Source organism: Petaurus breviceps, unplaced genomic scaffold (assembly GCF_028583685.1).
Source record: "Petaurus breviceps papuanus isolate PSGF00001 unplaced genomic scaffold, PetGlider_PUasm1.0 551, whole genome shotgun sequence".
In the NCBI taxonomy this organism is placed as follows: domain Eukaryota; kingdom Metazoa; phylum Chordata; class Mammalia; order Diprotodontia; family Petauridae; genus Petaurus; species Petaurus breviceps.
Genome location: NW_027186372.1, coordinates 37613844 through 37636078, shown reverse-complemented (window position 1 = coordinate 37636078; position 22235 = coordinate 37613844). Strand labels below are relative to the sequence as shown.

General features: G+C 38.8%; 3 protein-coding genes across 11 annotated transcripts in view; 1 reads left to right on the top strand and 2 right to left on the bottom strand.

Annotated features, from left to right (window-relative positions):
- Window positions 1-4409, top strand: part of SH3RF2 (SH3 domain containing ring finger 2) — a 170250-nt gene extending 165841 nt beyond the window's left edge. For all 8 annotated transcript variants that reach the window (XM_069102681.1, XM_069102682.1, XM_069102677.1 and 5 more), the window contains one exon: window positions 302-4409. The gene's annotated coding sequence lies outside the window, so the exon portion shown is untranslated. The remainder of the gene's footprint in view (window positions 1-301) is intronic.
- A 1177-nt stretch (window positions 4410-5586) lies between these two features.
- Window positions 5587-14672, bottom strand: PLAC8L1 (PLAC8 like 1). The gene is made up of 4 exons (XM_069102675.1): window positions 14229-14672; window positions 11960-12096; window positions 7311-7447; window positions 5587-5893 (listed from the first exon to the last, which is right to left on the bottom strand). Exons 1-4 carry the CDS (start codon window positions 14291-14293, stop codon window positions 5729-5731), a joined length of 504 nt encoding a protein of 167 aa, XP_068958776.1. The 5' UTR covers window positions 14294-14672; the 3' UTR covers window positions 5587-5728.
- Window positions 14673-21312: 6640 nt separating this feature from the next.
- The window catches only part of LARS1 (leucyl-tRNA synthetase 1), a 57364-nt gene continuing 56441 nt past the window's right edge, over window positions 21313-22235 (bottom strand). For both annotated transcript variants that reach the window (XM_069102673.1, XM_069102674.1), the window contains one exon: window positions 21313-21709. In XM_069102673.1, the coding sequence (XP_068958774.1) occupies window positions 21504-21709 (206 nt within the window). In that variant the 3' untranslated portion in view covers window positions 21313-21503. The remainder of the gene's footprint in view (window positions 21710-22235) is intronic.

The window sequence follows — 22235 nt, the reverse complement described above, 5'->3', positions numbered from 1 at the left end:
TTCAAACAGAATGGAATTTATTTCTTCTTATTCCCCAGCGGTTGCATTATTTGCTCTCTCCTAGGGTTAGATAAAGTCAGATTCTTAGGTTGTTTTTGTGGAGAGGAAAGAGATAAAGAAGCAGAAGGTATTTAGAAAGAGAATACTGGTAAATGTGCAGAGTTGAGAGTGGTATAACCAATACAAGTTCTCTAGACCAGAAAAAATTTCTTTGGGCTTAATTGATTTGGAAACCTAATGTTGCAAAACAATATTAAATGTACCCTAGAGTCTAAAAGTTTTTTGTTTCTAACCTCCACAGGTCCTGCTACTTTATTCTTCCTGGGATAAATTAAGCAAGGAGTTGGATGCCGAAGATGAATATCTATATTTGTCTGAAGAATGCTCAATGGAAAAATCTTCAATCAGTGTGAAATTATTTTAACATCAGGGATACCACAGGTGGATCACTGAGTTGGCCTAATATAAGAAGCAAATGGAACTGAAAAACAATCTCTAGTCATCTACAGTATTAATAGGCAATGAGCCAACATGTGAAACCTGAGATTCATGTACTGGCACAGGTTACACATCTTTGGCCTCCCTTTGTGTGGGGAAGGGGGGGCAGGGGGAGCATGAAAGCTTGGGTATTCCATTCATTCGTTTCTCTTTTCAGTGTGAACCTGGATTTCTGATTTCGCTAATCTTGGCATCTGAATGGCAAATGAAAGGGTTGGCTAGACATCAGATTACTACCGGCTCTCTGTCTGTCCTGTCTTTACAGTTATAATTTAGAATTATGCAAAGGTTGTCCTAATGCTCTGCTCATGGAGCCAAAAGAATTGGTGAGTGGGGCTGTTCCCCTACCTCACTGAATCTTAAACCCAGCCTACCTTTCATAGATAACCTGGTTGACCCCCTATCTCCAGTCTTTTAAAGTTTTCTAAGACAGCTGAGTTCTTAATATTTTGTTTTCCTTCTAAGAGCCAGCACTTCTCCACAATGTCCCTAATCCCCCTCCTCTTCCCTTGACTCCACATGCAGCATCCTTAGGCCCTGACTCTGAAGCCTTATTCTCTTCCATTCCACTTTCCTATGGTTTCAAAACTGCTCCTTCCATCTGGATGGCTTCTGGGCAAGGGATTCTTTACAGTTGGAGTGTATTGATCAAAGAAATGAGGGCACTGGTAATGAACAATCTCCAGCAAAAACAAAACATGATCAGAGAATGAGGAGGACATGACTAGTTGCTATGGTCAATGTTTGAATTAAGTAGAGGATGAAAAGCAGTTGCGATTGGACATCCCCTCTTTGGTCCAGACCTTTCATTTCACCAGGAATTCCTGGTTTGGAAATTCACCCACCAATCCGAATCAAGAACTCATGGATATCTGAAAGTCTTAAAGAGTTGCCTGAGGTACAAAGAAGCTGACTAACTTGCTCTAGGTTGTCATACAGCCAGTGTATATCAGAGACAGAATTAGAAAAAACTGAGGTCTTTGTTTCCATTCTGCCTCTCATCTCCTCTTATTCAGGAATAAGTCATAAGACCATAGCATCATTTATTTATACTGGGAAGGGATCTTAGAAGCCATCAAGTCCAACACCCTTATTTTACAAATGATGAAACTGAAGCATCTTAGAAGCTAAGTGACATGGCTAATAAACATCTGACATAGGATTTGGAACCAGATTATTCTAACTTGAAGTCTAGTGCCCTATCCATTATGATACACTGCCACATATTTCCTTTTTTTCCAAAATAAGTCAGCAGAAAGATATGAAAAAAAAGTTCCTAAAGATGAAGCAAGTGAGTTTATAATGCAAAATTTTAGTATCCTATTGGATAATTATGAGCCCATGGAGTAGTGGATCTTTCAATCTTTCCATTTCCTTGGTTAATGTCAACTGAATATGGCAGTAGGCAGCAAGCAGCAAGAATTGCTATATACTAGCAGTATTGGCCAGGAGGTGAGTGGGAAGGCAAGGGGTTTGGATCATCCACAAAGAGGATCATTATAGTATATCCCTGTGATAGTAACATTGCTGACAGTGACTGCTGTATGAACTACTGTCATTAAAAGGACCAGCTATATAACCAATCCCTGAATAAGTAAGAGTTGGCCCCATCTCCTTTGTGGTGATGAAATGAGATTGAAGTCTCTTGCCTCAGAAGTACAGGGTGCCACGGAAAAAGTAAATTTTTTTTAACCAAACCCTGCCTGCCCCCACTGGAACCTCATTTAAAACAATGAGAATATTTTACCAATCACAGTTGACTCTGGTAAGCCACCTGTTAGATAAATGACAAGACTTGACTTTACAAGGACTAAAAGGGTAAATTGGCAAAGCTAAGGGAAACAACCTAACTTCTAGGCACTTTAATTTTAAGTATCCTGAAACCCCTAAGAAATATAGTGTATTTTGTAATTCTTCATTCTCCCCTCATTATCTTAATGATGATTACATTGATACAGTGCTTCAGGGTTAACATCATACTATATATGTAGCATATGTGCACATACATATGGACATATATGTATACATGTGTGTGCGTGTATACATACATAAAATCTCATTTTATCTTCACAACAAACTTGTGAGGTAGGATGTTATTGTTCCCATGTTATAGATAAGGAATGTCTCCACCTTTGTGCACCAGCATTACCCTGTCATTGTTAGATCACCAAGAAATTACTTCTTAACTGTCCTATGTGCAGTATTTTTATCATTCCACATCTCCCCATGACTTTCAAATGGAGGGTTCATGGATTTTTGTTTCTCTCCCAAAACTGTTTAGCTGATGAACCAAATGTTTTCAAAAGTACAAAAGAATCTGATCTTTTCCCAGAAGAGCCAGAAAACTTGTGAATACTTGCCATCCCCTAAGGGATACAGTTCTTACAACCCCACAGTACAGAATCCATAAGGCCAAGGAAAGAAGGAGAAAGAATCAAGGACTTGAGTTTAAAGTGAGGTCAGCTCAGGCTCTCAGCCTTACGTAGTGTTTATCATGGAGTTCAGTGGCTTCATTTCTTCTGGTCTCTTGCTCTTTATTATCATTATAATTATTATTAATTGTTATCACTACTATTATTATTATTATAGACTAAGGGAGTAGAGGAGAAAAGAGTAGATGAAGAAAGAAAAAGGAAAAGGAACTTTCTGCTCCGAGAGTAAACTGCTTGGTATGGGAACAGAGTAGCACCTGAGAGCTAGAATGCCTCTGTTCTTTTTCAGACACAGTATATTCCTTAAGAGACCAGAGAAAAATACTGGTGAGAGAAAGTATATGAATCACTTTTATTATATCAGCAGCATCCTCTGGTCATCAGTGTGGACAGTTTTGTAAATAAATACTTAAACATTACACAGCATAGAAATGAGGGGAAGGGGAGGGGGGAAGACAGTGAATTCTAAGCCTCCTTAAACCTTCTCTTTCATAGCTTTACAAAAAAGCAAAGTTCTAGGTGTTTCAAAGGATGGGATCCAGGAGTGGAGATGGGAGGTGGGGACTGATGTCCTCATTGAATTTAGTCTTTGGTACTGACATCCTTCTCATTGGAACAAGTATCACACACCAGTCATTCTTGACACTGGCACCCAAAACCAGAGAGTAGAATCACTGACCACTTTGCAAGTCTATAAGGTAACACACTGGACACACTGAGGACCCAGTTTTGCATTTGACACCCTGAAAACCAAGAGGACCTAATGGCAAAGAACTACAAGGTAGGGGATTAGTGATGGGTCACTCCTTCAAGGTATTCCTATTGAATTTCTCCAGTAAATTGAGAAAATTTTGTATTCAACACCAGGATTATTATTTGTCCTTTGTCTAATTTACATTTTGATTTAAACAATCTTTTTTTCTCATGGAGGAGGCATCATTTTTTGTCAAGTGGTTCTTCCTTCCCACCCGCTGTCACTGTTGCCTTGAGTGGAAAGCAAAAATCACCATAGCCTTCATACTTCCCTTCAGGATCACTCTCCACTCTCCCTCTTGTTACACACACACACACACACACACACACACACACACAGACACGTGTTCCATTGTCTACTTTATAGTTTTATGACAACTAGAATATTTTTAAAACCCAGGGTTTTATGACTTAGGCTTGTGGTACCAACAAAATGGTGGTGGGGGGGGTGCTCATACTGCTGCACAGTGAGAAAATTAAGAAACTTCTAATTTTACTGCAGGATACATTTCCACCTCAATACACTGAGTAGATAGAGAATTGTATCCAAAATCAGTGCATGGGTAGAAAACTCTGCTTCTTTCATAGTAGGTATGATAGTCTTAAAGAAGAAAAGTACCCAGTTTCCTGTGCCAAAAAAAAAGTGCATGTTATTCCAAACTGTAAGCTTGTGCTGTGAGATGTGTTTTAGCATGAAATAATAAAATAAGCTTTATTTTCATTTAATCTGACTGTACCACTAATTGACTTCAAGGTTCAATGATTTCATCAGTATGGGCACTCCTTTCAACCATGAAGGTCAGAAGCAATTATATATTGTGCTTGTGAAAACAAACAAAAAACCCTACACCACCATCTGGTGTTCAAACTTCTGGTGAAAAATCTCTCTGAATACAGCTAGATGGGTCACTAAAGTAAAAGACACAGGTACGATATTCAGTGGTTTTCTATCTTGGTACAACCTACTGGAGCTTTTGTTCCAGACAGCCTTCAAGAACTCAGAATCATCTCTGTACCATGATGAGGCATAGACCCATAGACCATATGCTTGGCTATTCCAGGAGTTAGCTAGAATAAGATTGTAAAGCTTGATTTTTTCCCAATGACTTTATCTGCCCAAAGGTGCTGCCAGAAATATGTAAAAGGTATCCCAGAGTCAAGGACTGCTGGAGAAGACATGTGTTCTGTGGAAGGATAGAAGAGAGTTAGGACAGTCTTTGTATCAGCCTTGGCCTTGGCAATGCTAGCTTCACCTCAGGACAGCTGGAGCAGGGACAAATAATACCAGTCATTGTATTTGCTTGGACTTCCTCAAAATTCTTTAACCCAATAACTTCTTTCACCAGCTTGTTGGAAGAATTTCACACAGAAGTTTAGGTTCTCAGTCCTAGCAAATATCCCTTGAGAAGAAAGAGTGGTAGGGATGCTGGGGAAGGTGGAAGAATAGATAAATGTGTGTGTGTGTGTGTGTGTGTGTGTGTGTGTGTGAGAGAGAGAGAGAGAGAGAGAGAGAGAGAGAGAGAGAGAGACAGAGAGAGAGAGAGAGAGACAGAGAGACAGAGAGAGAGAGAGAGACAGAGAGAGAGAGACAGAGAGACAGAGACAGAGAGACAGAGAGAGACAGAGACAGAGACAGAGAGACAGAGAGAGAGAGAGAGAGAGATGCTAGAGGAAGCACTTGTTATACATACTATGCTAAGGGATAGGAATACAAATAAATACAAGCAACCAAACAGTTCCTGCCCTCAAGGAGTTTACATTCTAGTGACAAAAAAACAAATATAAAGAGGGAAGGGGCTACAAGAAGAAAAGGAGTGTAACTGGGCTCCTAAGGCTGCTGAGTTGTAGAAACACTTCTAAAAATTTACATCCATGGATTGACAAATTCAGTGAAAGAGGGAAGAACACTATAGATGCAATATGAAAAATATTTTATTTTTAATACCATATCATTGTATAATAATTATGAAGAAAGTGGAGTCATTTTTTTCTGCACACTAAGTTGTTGTTTGCTGCTTTGGGGGAGAAGGAAAAACATATTTCTTTCAAACAATTAATTCTTTAGTTCCAGGGGCCCCAAAAACTTGAGTTGAAGATGCTGCACAGACTTCATCCATTTGGGCTGTCTTCATCTTAAGTTCCCGAGCCATCTGGCAGACAGAAAGGGGCCAGCAGCAGTGCACAACCAACCAGTCTTCACAGAGAGTGCCCTAGGGCAGAACTCAAGACACTCAGGACATGCATTCACATATGCTCACCTTTAAGATATGGCATTCAATTATAACAGAAGTGGAGGTGGGGGAGAAAGAGGGAACTAACACCTCTCTAATCACTCAGCTGTATTGTATTGGGCCTTTAATGTATGGAACTGGCTTTTTTTTTTAGAAGACATAGGGTCATAGGTTTAGAGACAGAAGGAACCTTGGAATCAATCTAGTCCAACTCTCTCATTTTACAGATAAGCAAACGCTGAAGCTGAGACGTTAAATGTTTTGCCTGAGGTCACACCGGTAGTAAGTAGCAAGATTCTATGTATATCTTATAAAGGTAAGGATTAGAATGGAGCCTGAACCTGTGATTTCAGTGGTATAAGAAACGCCTAGGTAAGCGAACCTTCTCTGTAATTCAGAGTATTAGAGTATTTCCAGAGAACTCAGAGGTTAAGTGAGTTGACTGGGGTCAAGTAGCCAGTATGTATTAGGGGTGAGACTTAAATCCAAGTCCTGCTAGTTCTAAGGCTAGTGCTTTATTCACTGTGCCATGGTCTTCTTGGGATTAGTTATGATACAGTGGGGAAAGGGCTGGATCTGGAGCCAAAGGACTCGTGTTCAAATCCAGACTCTACCACTTAACTACTCACATGACCTTGGGCAAGTCCCTTCATCTCTCTTAGCCTCAGCTTCCTGAACTGTAAAATAAGTTCATTCATGCATTCCTTTTGTCCTTCCTCCTCAAAGAGGACCATGACATCAGGAAGGCAGTATTATAACCTACAAGTAAATTGGATTTAAGTGAGGGAGGGCTGTGCAAAGTCACCAACCTCACTTTTCCTCCAAAGCTATCTGAGTCCAGTGGCAAGATAAAAATCAGGATGACTGGAGATCATCCCCTGTAAAATAAGTGAGTTGGAACAGATAACCACTTCCTTAGATCCCCTTGTGGTTCTAAATCTATGATCCTAATTTCCATTTCAGAGAATTAGTCTCCTATAATGGAGGGAATTTTTAAAAAGCACCTCTGATTTGCTTTTCTGAATTCCACTTCACTTTGAAAAAGATGCTTACTGACATCTATTTCTTATTTTAAATTGACGACTGAATTACCAGGGCAAGAGGAAGTGTCTGACTCAGACAATTATGCATGACCACCACCACCACCCAAAACTTGAGAACTGACTTCCTAATCCCAGAGAAAAACAGTTAAAGAGCTACTAGCAAAACCTAGGATGGCTAGAAGTTTAATTAGCAATACAAGGATGTTGTAGATTAGCCTTTTCCATTTTCATGAATTCAAGCTGTCTATTTTTGTAGTCATTGCTATTCTCTCACTATTCTTCTTTCCAGAGGAGTATTAAAAATAACGCTTAAGACTCAGTGTCCAAGCACACACCATTTCCCACACACTTACCCGTATTTTATGCCTCTCTCTGGTGCCTACTCTTAACGCAAGGGTGGAGTTGGGTAATAATGGCCAACATAAACATTCCCCATAATGCCTTGCAATGTCACACTCAAGACACATGGTACAAAAAAGACCACAGAAACCTGCCAATAATAACCACAACGAGAAAAACTAATTAATAGTAAATTTGTACAGAAAAGCTTCACAAAAAATATATCCCTAAACATGAACCTAATGAGACAAGACCTCTACTCTTATCCTCCAAATAAGAACTGAAAACCAAGTGACAAATACAATGCGTATTGTTCTGATGGGTTGAATAGGGCATATGCAAAGCTACCCTTCTTGATTCTCCCTGACCATGTATGCTAGCTTGCTCAGCATTTGGGCACTTGGGTATGACATGCTCCTGGATGCTTCCCACCAGGTGTGAGTCAGGGCTAAAGGACTTGTATTTGGTGATGATGAAACAACTCCATTATTGGACACCAATCAAGGAGAGCTGATGACTCAGTGGGCCTTTAAAAAAAGAATGAGTCTGTCCCTCTCTCTTCCATTCTTTTTCTTTTATCCTTGATAATAATTTTTCCCCAATTATATGGAAAGATAGTTTTCAACATTAATTTTTATAAGATTTTGAATTCCAAATTTATCTCCCTTCCTACCTTCACTTCCCCTCCCTGACATAGGTTACATATGTACAATCATGTTAAATATATTTCCACATTAGTCATGTTGTGAAAGAAGAATCTGAACAACAGGGAAAAAGCACAAGAAAGAAAACAAAAAACTGTGAAAATAGTATGCTACAATCTGCATTCAAACTCCATAGTTCTTTCTCTGAATGTGGATAGCATTTTCCATCGCAAGTCTTTGGTCAATTTTTTCTGATGCTGAAATGTTCTCTACCACCAGTCAGCTCTGCTTGATGGACCAGGACCTTCAGAACTCTCTCACACACAAGGTCACCTCTAAACCCGGACCTGATCATCTCAAGATGAATGTTTGATCACCAATTAGACATTGACTCTTCTTGTTTGCTCAGTGACCATTAAGGGGGGGGTCCTTGAAGAAATAACCAGGGATTTATAATGCACAAAGGACCCAAATGCTTAGCTAGCATGTGGTCAGCCAGAATCAGGAAGGGTAGCTTGGCACATTTTCTGTTCAACTCCTAGTCAATTTTTTTTTAAATGCCTTTCTAGCTATAACAGAACTCCCATTCAAATTCTGTAGTTAACTACTGACAAGAGGTTAACTCAAAGCAACGTATAGAGGAAAGAGTACTGGTTTTGGTGTCAAAAGACCTGGGTTCAAACCTAACATTACACTCACTATCATTAAGCTGAAGTTTGCCATTTAATGCCCCAGAACCTTATGGATATAATGCTATTTCCAATGCTCACCTCACAGTGGCTTTTGTGGGGATCAATTGAGATGATATATGTAAAGCACCAAATTAAATGTATTATTATTTTAATCTTCTATAAAACAATACAATCAAAGAACATTTAAATTTTCATTTAAATAAGTATTTCTAATACATGTTAATATATAAAATTTGTTTTAAATATATATACTATATAGATGGTTTGTTAGGCTAGTAGCCATCATTTTCTATGAAGTTTACAGAAGTCTTTTTGTCATATTGATATAACTCCCTGTGCTAATCTTAAAGCTGACGTTGTTCTATTTCTCATCTCAAAAAGTTGTTCTGATTTTGACCAGTGCCTGAAATGACTTGTCATCTATCCAATTAAATTTGGAAACTATTTGCAACTTGGTTCCCTGAACTTAGAGCTAAATGTACTGCACAGACTAGTTTTTGCTTCAGAGCTTTTATTTCATACTATGTCAACAAATTTGTTTTGCACATAGCAACAAACCTAGTTAACTAATAAAAAGAATCATTGCACATACAGTGAGAAAAGCTGGAACTTGGAGTCAGAAGACTTACCAATTATGTGACCCTGGGCAAGTCACTAGTTCATCTGAAACCTCAACTGGAAAATGAACTTAGTAATACACCCTCCCCCCCAAGAAAGAATACTTACCTCACAGGGTTGTGAGAAAAAAGAGTTTGTAATCCTTAAAGAGCTATGGAAATATGAGTAACAGTTATTAGCACCATTATTTGTATTTGATGCATCAAGCACCAAGGCCTACATACACACCATGGCCACTGTGTTTAGTAGCCCAAAGATAGGGAGATTCATAACATTCTCATAATCCCAGGGGATATTCAAATACCTTGGGCTGGGGAATAGGGTGCAGTGGTCATGTCCCTAGGGTCTCATTGCCCACAATGCCTGGAGTGGAAAACATCACTCATTGGGATTTATTCTCTGAAATAAATTTCTCAGATATATCTAGCTGGACAATGTAGCAATATCACAAGGCAGGCTCTGGTTGGTGTGGAGTGCTGCTCTAAGGCAAACGGTTTAAAAAGTGGACAGCACAAATTGGAAAGAAAAAAGGAAAGACAAGTGAAATAGGCAGTGGTAACTACAGACATAGAAGTGAGCTGTAGCTATGATGAGAGGGGGAAACGGTTTCACATGGTTATAGCATCCCCAAACCTAGAAGCTGTGACTGGACCCTGATGACTCCAAAAGACAAATGAGAAGTTCCAGGCATTCTCCAGGCCTTCTCCAAGAGAAACACCGCTACAAAGCATGCTAGGAGGTAAACAACAGCATGTACTAAGTGTTTGTCACCGCAGCCATGAGTTCTGAAGGAACTGCATCTGGCCATTCTGCTGGAGGATTAGATAACTCTCCTGGAGGAAAAGGAGTTAGCTTCTGCTTATGGAATGTGGAAACAATGAACATTTTTTTTTTGCTATTTAATGCCCTTCCTTGTTATTTAAATTGTTTCATATCTTAATTAAATATTTTTGCTACTGAATTTATGAGTCTCTTTTGTGATTAGCAGTAGATATTGGACTGTATAGGGGCTCAAGCCAAGTTACATAAATGATTAATCCCCAAACAACTACACCGAACCTAGGAAAAGTAAGGGGTTCCAAAGTCAGGTGATACACTTGCTACCTGAATAATGTCATCCAGAGGCCAGTGAGATCTTTTGGTGATCTGAAAACTAAGAAGCTTCCTGCCAGGGATCAAGTGACTCATTTTCATTCAGCAGCAATTTAGAACAACTTCAAGATCATTAGATCAACAGGATGGAGGATCAGACACTGTCTTTAGACGTCCATTAACTACCAAAACCTCCAAAAAGAGGAATTATGCATCAGATGTAGAGCGATTACAGGACAAAAAAAAGAGAGCTCTAACAAAATAAAATCCTTATGCATTAACGCCATAGAATACTATCTCCTAAAGCAGTAATTCAGCAGCATCAAATCTTTCTCCCCGCCAGCTTCCATATTTCAGTAAGAGTGCACATGTGTATAGGACCTATTTTGGGATCCTCTTCTAATTCAGAGATTTTACCAGCATACTCCATTCCCAATCATCTCATTCTACAACTCTACCACCAATTCTACCCATCCACATAAGGAAGGGCAAGGGAATTGAAAGCAGGTTGCCTTCTACCTGGGATCAGCCCTAGGCTGACAACTCCCAAAGCTTCAGAGAGTCTTCCCAAAACACCCTCCCCACCCTGCAAAAAATCAGAAGGTACTGAAATTAGTGTAGCCAAAGAAAGGTGAGATGAGAAATTGGAGCAAAGGTTCAAGAATGTACTGAGTCTGAAGGAAAGGGGACTGAAACCCAGCTGGGGGTCAGTCCAATTGCTCCAGAGTCTACTCAGGAGAGAGACTAAGGCTGGTGAATTTGAAGTCCCCAAAAAGTCTTTCAGCCTAGTCTGGGAGTATACCTGCCAGCAAAGAGAGAGGAGTCAGAAAGTGAATGACAAAGAAATATGAGGAAAAAAGGCTGAAGCATCAAAGATTTGAAAATTAAAAATCCATAGCAGAAGCAGATATAGCAACACAGAGGATCCTAAAACTAAAAGGAATGATGAATACTAAATCATCACAGTGATTACAATACTCTTAACAAATATTACAAGACAAAGGAAAGTGAACCAATACATGATGAAATACTGACTCTAGTAGACTCCCAAGACAACCTGGAACAAGAAATTTAAGAATGGTTCAAAAGATAAATGAAATTGTTAAGAAATTACAAATGAATTTAAGTCAGAATTTAGAGCCCTCCCTATAGAAATTAAAAAACTCAATTAGCAGATAAGAAAAAAATTGAAACCATAATGGCAGTTTTTCTTTAAAAAATCAAAAGAGATGAACAGATTTGGGCTACAGAAATACTAGAATAGAGGAAAATATGGCAGAAGAAACAAATTAGGTCAGTTATCTTCATTTCACTTAATTCTAATCCTTGCTCCTCTGCACCACAGGTAGAGAACCTGTGGCCTCAAGGCCACATATGACCTTCTAGGTCCTTGAGCATGGCCTTTTGACTAAGTCCAAGTTTTAAAAAACAAATCCTTTTATTAAGGAGATTTGTTCTGTGAAGTTTGGATTCAGTCAAAGGGCAAAACTTGAGGACATAGAGAACCACATGTGGCCTTGAGGTTGCAGGTTCCCCACCCCTACTCTGCACTCTGCTGCCTTGTGAGGAAAAACTAAAAACAGCTTAGAATATTTTAAAAGTAGGGAAGAAACATACAAATTTTTTTGTCACTGCAAACATTGAAGAGGCTAGTGCTCCAATCCCCTGGAGTCTGCGTAATACTTGTGATGCTTGTCCTGTCATAGACTCCCCAGCCAGGCTGAGTCATCACAGGTTGTGTTGGTATATGGTTCCTGTAAAGTCAAAGGTGGTGATTAAATAAAATAATAACAATAATAATAATGACATCCCATGTTTACAGCCCCAGGTTTCCAAACTGCTTCTCTTACAACAGCATTTTATTCCCATTTTACAGATGAAGAATCTGAGCCTTAGGGGGATAAGTGGCTTACCCATGGTTATCTCACTAGTAAGTTTGGAAGCCAGTATTTTAACCTAGATCTACAAGACCAGTGCTCCTTCCAAAACACAACACTATTTCCTAAGGAAGAATTGGTTGCATTATAGGAAATGTCACTAAACTAAGTATTGCTAAGGGGTTGAGGTACAGGAGGACTTAGTGGCAAATTTGACTATGGTTCAATCAATTGTTCAGTTTCTTTATTCATGCCACTCCTATTTCCAAGTCTTTCCTGCCTGTAGTTATAAGCCATCTAACACTAAGGTTTCTCATTCTCTCATTAAAGTCAGATTCTCAGGTGCTAAATGATGAAGGGGAAGTGGTATCCAAAAAGCTACTTGCATCTCCCTGTGCAAGCCCAAGGTATTTGCCTCCTAAATTTGAATGCTACAACTTTACTTCACTTAAGGGCTTCCAATTACTTATTTTACTGAAGGAGTTTTTTGAGGGCTGAGCAACTGTATTGGATTTTCCCTGAGAGGAACAATTTGCTGTTTGCAGTCCTGAAATAATTTTTTTCTTCTTTCTCAGCATTATGTGAATAATACATGGTATTCATGCTAGCAAGCCTGCCCTTATTATATATGAAGTCAAAAGTCTAAGGAGGTAGCTACTTCTTGACAAAAATACTAGGTAATTGTGCCTAATTGCTAAGTCTAGGAGGACTTCAGTTGTCACTGAATTTATTTACTGGGCCTTCACTGATTTTTAAGATAGTTGTTATTCACATGCCTTGCTATAATATTTTAGTCCCAAACTATCATTTCACCTGTTTTGAAAGTGAAATGTAAAATCATCTCTTAAGAGTTTACAGAAAGGTAGAGTAGCTGAGCCGGTGCTTTGCTGTAGTTTCTAACGCTGCTTTTGGGCCAGTACATGACCTCCGTGAAAATCGCCAGCACCGCAGCGCAGGAGCATGTTTGGCTGCAGCAGGAAAGGCGGCTAGCCGTAGAACCTTCTCAATTATGGTAGCTATGCTCCTCTCATTCATCCACAGCACATTTTTCACCTAAATGGCTCGCTGCTCAAGGAAATTAGAGATACAAGTGGCAATCCTACACAAATCTGATGCTAAGTGTATTTTTTTCTGAGAGAAAAGGGTGGGGGAAGGTCAAGATTTAGTCATCTTTCCAACTGTAACAGATGTCACCTCAGTATCTTAGCTGTAGGATTTTCAGAGGAGGGACAAGGCTTTCACCCCAGGTAGCTGAAACCTAAATCGGATGTTCATGGTCAATAAAGGTGCTGAGAAGTGCTTGGGATACCTTTGCCTAGTCTAGCATATTAATATGCTCCTCCCATCCTGTTTCTTATTCTACACCAATTTAACACTCCCTGAAAGTGGGTGACGGGGATTAGGATGCAACACACATGCCAATGCCCTGGATATCTAATCACAACTTGCTTTGCTAAACGATCCTAGCTTCAGCTCACACCTCATTATTTTAGATACTTTAGCTGAAGCCAGAACATTTAAATTATTTCAAAAGGGAGGACGTTCCATCATGTACCAAAAAACAGCTGGGTAAGGGTTCCAAATTCAAAGTTTGGATAAGATACCTGTCTCCTTCTACTCAGATGCAATCATTCCCTTTCATTAGCTAGTTAGGCCTAAAGGGACCAACCAATCAGCTGTTCTGGCTTCAAGGACACTTAAGAAAGGTTAGCAAGCAATTTCATTCAAAGCCTGGGCCTTTCATATAATACACTGAAATCTATCTCTTTCCCTTAGACCCTTATAAGAAGTGATTGAGGGGCGGCCAGGTAGCACAGTAAGAGCACCAGCCCCAGAGTCAGGATGACCTGGGATCAAATCCAGGCTCTGATACTCAGCACCACACCCAGAAATAACTGGCCATGTAACCTTGAGCAAGTTACTTAACCCCAATTGCTTTAAAAAAAAAAAAAGAAGTGATTGATTTGTTATTCCAAATGGAGAGCAAAGGTTAATAAAAGCCAACTCACCCTACTCCTTGCCTTGGGTCAGAAATACAAAGACTCTCATATTCTGATCTCATGAGTGAAAGCATCAGTGGTGTCAGAACAGCAGCTAAAGAAGCATCTATAGTACAGTTAGAGAAATAAAACTTCCAAATCAATTTATAAAGAAGGGTGGGAAGAGTGGGGAGGAAAGAGTCCAGTTAGGCCCTTGATAGTAAACTAGATGATTCTGAACTTCAAACTGATCCAAAGTTAACTTTTCTTCTTAAGAATGTCACCTCAATATTCTGGAAAATGAGGTCATAATGATAGATTGAACAAATCTTATTTCTTTAAACAGGGAACTATGAACCACTATAAACATGGAAGTTAACCTATTGTAAATATATATTTATATTCTATGTATTCTTACAGAATATATATAAATATATTCTTACAGAATATATACATATGTGTGTGTGTGTGTATATATATTCTTACAGTATAAGAAAGTATCATTTCAGTATCAAGTCTCAGTCTTAAGTCACTATGGCTCGTACCAATCAATATCAGTTGTCCTTTTCATTCCATAGTGTACACTTTGAAATTTGGAGTCCTAAATTTCTACCTATCTTGTATCCTAAGTTCCTTTCTTCATTATCTTTTTTTTTTTTTTTACGCAATTGTGGTTAAGTAACTTGCTCAAGGTTACACGGCCAGGTGTTTCTGGGTCAATGCTAAGTGTCTGAGCCCATATTCAATCTCCAGGTCATCACGACACTGGAGCCGGTGCTCTTACTCGCTGTGCTACCTGGCCGCCCCTCTTCATTATCTTTCTAAGAAACAATTTTTCACATGGTACAAGTCAAGTTTTTATTAAGTCATAGTTGGGTATAAAACTCCAAAAAACTATAGTTTTCAATAAACTGAGTCATAGTAGAAAAGTAAACAAGAGTATACTTAGCAGCCTTTATTTCATAATCACCACCAGATCCTAAAATAGCTTACTGTGCTGTGCTAAGAGCACAGTATTTATTCTACAATATTTATTCTACAACTTTAAAAGTAAAATCTACATGGAAATCAAAAGAAAGGGAAAAGGGAGTGAAGGGAAAAGTTTCCCTATGAAGACACCTCAAATGTAAACAAAACAAGATTCATCTAAGTCTTGTGCCTTTGGTGTTTGAGTGTAACACTACAAAACGTGTTCATTTCTGTGTTACACTTCAACTGCATTGTCAACTCCTTCTACCTAGGCATCCACCAAATTTTTTTTTCATACCAAATAATGTTTCACACGCTTCTGGGAACACAGTGAGCACTTGATAAATACTTGTTGATTGATACTTAAAGCTATTCATTATTATGCAATCAACACTATTGCAGGAAGGCAAGAGCTGAAATAATTCTCCAGTCACTTAAAAATATAATATGGAGAACCATGTCCAGAACCATATTTTTAAAAGACCTTAGATGTTTAAAGAGTCATCAGCAATGAGACCTTCCTTAACATGAACAAACTCAGAGACACAACTGATCCATGTTAAGAAGACATGAGGGAGGGGCAGAGCCAAGATGGCAAGGTAGAAGCAGGAAAACTCCATGAGCTCCCCCCATATCCACCTCAAATACCTATAAAATATGACTCTAAACAAATTTTAGAGCTACAGAACCCACAAAGTGACAGAGAGAAACAAATCTCCTGCTGAAGGCAGCCTGGCAGGCTGGCAGGAAGGGTCCATTACAGCACGCTGGGAGCTGAGCCCAGCCCTGAGTAAGCCCATGGTTTTAGCCCCAGGGTGGCCCCGACCCAGAGGCTGGAGGGACTTCAGGAGAGTGGATCACCAGCAGCTGTGGAGATTTCCAGAATTATCAACCCATAAAGGCCAAAGCAAAAGTAAAAGGTCAGTGTAGAACTCTGTTGGAACTGGGGGGATGGCACTGTCTGGCCCTTACCCCCTGGTGCAAGAAGTAGTAGTGGAGGTGTGGTGGCCCTGGATGTAGCTGCTTCAGAGCTCCTGGCCTACAGATTGTAGGGGGATCAAGCGACCAGTCTAAGGGGCAATCACTCTTGCTTAAATGTGCTTGGATCTGGATCGCTGTCTTGAGTGGAAATCCTGGGGTGTGTGACCAGGTGCCAGAGCCTGTGGAGGCTTCTGAGAGGGCACCCAATTAATAGCTCTGGCAGCTGAAAAAACCCCAGTGATTTGGGACAAAGTTCTCCTCTCTGGAAGCAGAGTTCTACTGTGGCAAAAAGCTCAAAAGTCAAGTAATTGAGTGGCAACATGGAAAAGCAAAGCAAACACAGCAGTCAAACCTTAGATTCCTTTTTTGGGAACAAAAAGGATCAAAACATGGAATGGGAGGAAGACAACAAAGTCAGAACTCCTGCACCAAAAGCTTCCAAGAAAAATATGAACTGGTTACAGGCCATAGAGGAGCTCAAGAAGGATTTTGAAAACAAAGTTAGAAAAGTGGAGGAAAAATTGGGAAGAGAAATGAGAAAGATACAAGAAAATCACAAAAAGCGAGTCAACAATCTGACTAAAGCAAATAACAGCTTAAAAAATAGACTAACTCAAATGGCAAAAGAAGCCCAAAAAGCTGATGAGGAGAAGAATGCCTTAAAAAGCCAAATTTGCCAGATGGAAAAAGAATTTCATAAGTTCACTGAAGAGAATAATTCCTTCAGAATTAGATTGGAGCAAATGGAAGCTAATGACTATGAGAAACCAAGATACTATTAAGCAGATCCAAACAAATGAAAAAATAAAAGGCAATGTGAAATATCTCATTGGGAAAACCACTGACCTGGAAAATAGATCCAGGAGAGATAATTTAAAAATTCTGAAAGCCATGATCAAAAAAAGGACCTAGAAATCATCCTTCAAGAAATTCTCAAGGAAAACTTCCCTAATACTTTAGAACCAGAGGGCAAAATAGAAATTGAAATAATTCACCACTTACCTCTTGAAAAAGATCCCAAAAAGAAAACTCCTAGGAATATTATAGCCAGGTTCCAGAGTTCCCAGATCAAGGAGAAATAGTACAAGCAGCCAAGAAGAAACAATTTGAATATTGTGGAAACACAATCAGGATAACACAAGATCTAGCAGCTTCTACATTAAGGGATCAAAGGGCTTGGAATATGATATTCCAGAGGTCAAAGAAGGTAGGATTAAAACCAAGAATCACCTACACAGCAAAACTAAGTATCATGTTTCAGGGGAAAATATGGTCATTCATTGAAATATAGAACTTTCAAATACAAGTAGCAAGAGAAGCATGAGAAGGTAAACAGGGAAAAGAAATCATAAGGAATTTGTCAAAGTTGAACTATTTACATTCCTGCAGGGAAAAACAACAATTGTAACTTATGAAACTTTTCTCAGTATAAGGATAGTTGAAAGGAATATAAATGTATAGATATATATGTATAGATACATATGTCTATATAGAAGGGTATATTGTGCATATGTGAGTGTGTGTATATATGTGTACAATTATACATAGAGGGCACAGGATCAATTGAATAGGAAGGGATGATATTTTAAAAATAAAATTAAGAGGTGAGAGAGGAATATAATGAGAGGAGATAGGGAGAGACAGAATAGGGTAAATTATCTCATATAAAAGAGGCAAGGGAAAACTGTTACAATGGAGGGGAAGAACAGGAAGGCAAAAAGGAATGGGTTAACCTTACTGTCATTGAATTTGGTTTAAGGAGGAAATAACATACACACTCAATTGGGTATCTTACCCTACAGGAAAGTAGGGGGGAAGGAGATAAGAGGGGGGATGGTAGAAGGGAGAGCAGATTGGGGGGGGGAGGGAGGATAGTTAGAAGCACACACTTTTGAAAAGGGACAGGGTCAAAGTAGAAAACAGAACAAGTGGGGGGGCAGGATAGGATGGAAGGAAATATAATCAGTCTTTCACAATATATCCACTATGGAAATGTTTTGTGTAACTACACATGTACAACCTATATTGAATTGTTTTCTTCCCAGTAAGGGTGAGAGATGAGGGAAGAAAGGAAAGAATATGGAATTCAAAGTTTTAAAATCAAATGTTTAAAAAATTATCATTTTTTTTTTATATGCACTGGGAAATAAGATATACAGGCACTGGGGTATGGCGATCCATCCTGCCCTACTGGAAAGTTGGATGGGGAATGGGGCAGGATATAGGACAGCAGATTGGAGGAGGGGGTATTCAGTGGGATTGCTGCTCTGGGGTGGTGGGTAGGGGAAAGACGGGGAGCAAATTTTTAACTCAAAATCTTGTGGAAATGAATGTTGTGAACTAAAAAAAAAAAACAAAATTTAAAAAAAAGAGGACATGAGGGAATGAAATGGGAAAGCATTTACTAAAAGTTTGCTATGTGCTAAGCATGGTCTAGAAATGGTCTTTCTACAAACAGAAAGGAAGTTCAGTCTTTCCTCTCAAGAAACTCATACTCTATTTAGGGGAGAGAACACATAGGGTAAAGAGTTCATCTATAAGGCAGCTTGAAAAGTCTAAGTTTTTCTTAGGGTAGACCAGCAGGACAGATGGCATTGTGCTGTTCAGTGCTATATAATGGCTGCATTTTAGAATGCTGCTACGGTTCCTGGTCATACTTGTCACTAGTTCCTAAAAAGCCATGCATATTTCTACCTCCAAGCTTTGGATGATGCCATTACCCCATGGCTGATATTCTGTTCCCTCCTTCCCTTTCTCCCTATCACTTCTATTTGTGCCATTTACATACTTTCTGGCCTACCAGATCAGTAAGTTATCTACTCAGTGAAACTTCCCCCAGTTACTCCGATTGATCTCCCGAAAGTGTTTCTCTTGTGTCATACATGTTGGCACTTGAGCAAGCATGATCTTGATTGTCCATTGTTTTAGGTATGCATGTTTGTACCAAGATGGCAGACTTCCTAAAGGCAAGGATTACATACACCTTGTGTTTTTATGCTCCTGGAGTACCCAGGCACATAATTGGCACTTTAAAATAAATACCTGATTGGGGGGAAGCAGGGTGTCTCATCAACCACGGAAATGGTTGAAGAAATTACAGTATATGAATATAATGGAATTTTGTTGTACCACAAGAAATGATGGAAGTGATGATTTCAGAGAAACTTGGGAAAATTTATATGAAGTGAAATAAGCAGAACCAGAAGAATGAGGTACACAGTGATCACGACAATGGTGAAAGGAAAACTTGGAAAGCCATCAGAACTTAGATCAGTGTGATAACCAATCTGGACTGTGAGAGACTGACAGCAAGACACACTTCCCTGCTCATGGCTGAGAGATGTGGAATGAGGCTGATGTTGTTCAGCACAGCCAATATGCTGGTTTGTTTGCCTTAGCTATATTTCTCTGCTATGAAGGTAAGGGCTAGGGGATTCATTATTAGGTAGTGACGATGATGTTTTTTTAGAAAACACTAATAAAACATTTATTTTTAAAATAAATACCTAACAAACTAAAGGTAGAATATTGAGTGTATCCATATAAAGAACTACTTGAGGCACCGCAGTGAGAAAAGGGCTTCAGCGAGAATCAGGGAGACCTTGGTCACTGATGACTTGTGAGGATCAATTGAGATAATGTTCATGAAGCTTTCAGCACAGTATGTGGCACAAAGTAGGCACTATATAAATGCCAGTTATTATTATCATCATTATTCCCTATATCTATGTGACTATGAGGTCCTCTCTAAACTCCATTTTCTTATCAGAAAAATGGGGATAAAAAGATCTTAAAATGTTGTTCTGAGGCTTAAGTAAGGTGATAAATACATATATATATACACACATATATGCTTGCCAAACTTTAAAGTACTATGTAATTATCAACTATTATTACTCAGTGCATAGCAAAGGCAACATGGGTGGAATAACGCAGTCTGAACCTGGCCAGGGAAGTGACATATATTAGTCAAAAATGAACAGATTCAAAGCAGGAAACCGCAGTACATAGCTGATAATGATACATCTTGAGTTCTGGTATCATTAAGACTAGTGACTATTTATAAGAGTTGAATGGGGGGCCTGAACTATATAATTTATCTTTAAAGGTCTCTTCCAGTCTTAAAATTCTATGATCAGGCAATCAACCTGGCACAGTGAACTGGAGTTATAAAACTGAGAAACAAACAGCTCATGAAAGAAAGAGTATGTGGCTCCATAGTAAAGAATGAGCCAGGTAGGGTAGTGTGGGATGAGGTGGGGGACTGGAGACATCCCTAGATTTTAGTTTAGTTTCTTTAATTGTTTTAGAATACTTATATTGAAAGTTGAAAGAAGTGGAAAGATTCCAACTTAATATATTAGTTAATATTTCTTCTTGGAAAGAAATGAGGCACAGACAATATGAAATCTTTCTACCAAGGATTATGTTAAGCCCACATAGTACAATCAACATCTAACTTTATTTAAACTTCATTTGATGAAAGATAAATCTGGTTAAAAAAATTTCTGATATTAAATTTCCTTTAAAAATACTAAATTTGGTGTCAATCTAATCCTAGATGTAATAAATTGCTGGAAATTTAGCACTGATCTGAAAAAATGACTATTGTTAAATTTAATAGGTACTCTAGAACAGGGAAGTTCTCTCTGAAATTTCACAAAGCACCATGGTTCCATCCAAATCTATCCTTCTATAAGAGAAGTCACCAATTTCTGGTCTTTGTTAAAATTATAAATATGTGAAACTGAATGGAAATGCTATCTGCATTTGGTTGTCAGGCATTCGGCAAAGTTCTTTCTATCAAACATGTGATCATACTCAACTTTAGATTTTTATACTTGTTCTTTGTGCCATCATAAGGTTTTCCTCCCTTCAAATAGAGGCTTATAAAAACTTCAAACGGTCTAACTTTTTTTTTGAAGAAGCATCTGAAACTATGCAAGCTAAAGTTGCCAAAACCTTTGCCTCTGATTCTGTGCTTACATGTGTCTTATTTCAAAAATTTATACATTTTTAATAGCTATTAGATACTCCGTAGACCTTTATAAACAGTACAAAGTACCACCTCATAAAAATATCATATTGATGACTCAGTATGAATAATGAAAAGATAGGAAGCTTCTGAGACACTCAATATTAGTTCTCAACTTAGATCCAAAGGTGGGGGAAAAAAAGTTTTATTATATCCAAGTCTCAAAGATGACTTAGTGCAAGATTACATGCAAAATTCAATGGTTCAAAAATGACAGCTCTTTTGGTCCACTCTGAGGTTCTCAAGGCCAATCTGTATGCACAATCAGGTTAGTGACATCCCTCAAGCCAGGATCCATAATAGCCAAATCTGTCTGCAGTTTAATGAACCAGATAGATGATTGAATCACCAATATCTGCCCTTAATCCATTTTCAGTGAGGTGAATTTTCTTGCTCGTGAGGTCCACATGAAATACAGCATGATCAGAAATGGGGGTCTTCTCCACATGTTCTTTTCCCAGGACAGGAACACGACGAGGTCCCAAAACAGGATCATCAAATCTCATCAGTTTTACCTTGGAAAGGTCTATAGCAGAAGAGATTCACATTCTTATGAGACATTCGTTGTTAATGCCCAGCTAAACAAAGCCCCCCCAGTTAGATTATTAAAGCAACCTCAGTCTCAGAAAACAAAAAGCCAAACAGTACCAAATCATAGGACTATCAGCTTTCACCAAAGTTGACCAATGAATCTGTGTAACACTGACATCTCCTGGAACAATAAATATAAAGGAGAAGAAAAAAAGGTCTATGGAGACTTTACAGTCACATCCAATGTAGCCTCTCACATCACTTTCATATGTTTGTATTAACCCTTTTTTCAATGTTGTGAAACATCTCTTTCTTTTTTTGCTTCCCTGAATGTAGCAGCAGGTCTAAGAGAACTGTCCAACTATTCTCAAAGCACTTTTGGGGAGAAAAGTATTACTACTGAGAGGAACAGCAATACCAGACTCTTGTTTTGCTCAAAGATGAATGGCAAGAGAGGAAGGAGGAGGTACAGGAAAAGGGAGCAGCTTTAACAATTTTAAACCTTTGGATGAGTTCCAGAG

Excerpts from the sequence above, each read along its gene's own strand:
- PLAC8L1 (XM_069102675.1), bottom strand. The coding sequence starts at position 14,293 with ATGCTTTCACTCATGAGATCAGAATATGAGAGTCTTTGTATTTCTGAC. Across the intron at positions 7,448-11,959 it reads TTGCAGTGACAAAAAAATTT|GTTTCTGTGGTCTTTTTTGT; the intron begins GTATGTTTCTTC and ends TATTATTGGCAG. Across the intron at positions 5,894-7,310 it reads GAGAGAGGCATAAAATACGG|GGCACTCTCTGTGAAGACTG; the intron begins GTAAGTGTGTGG and ends GTTCTGCCCTAG.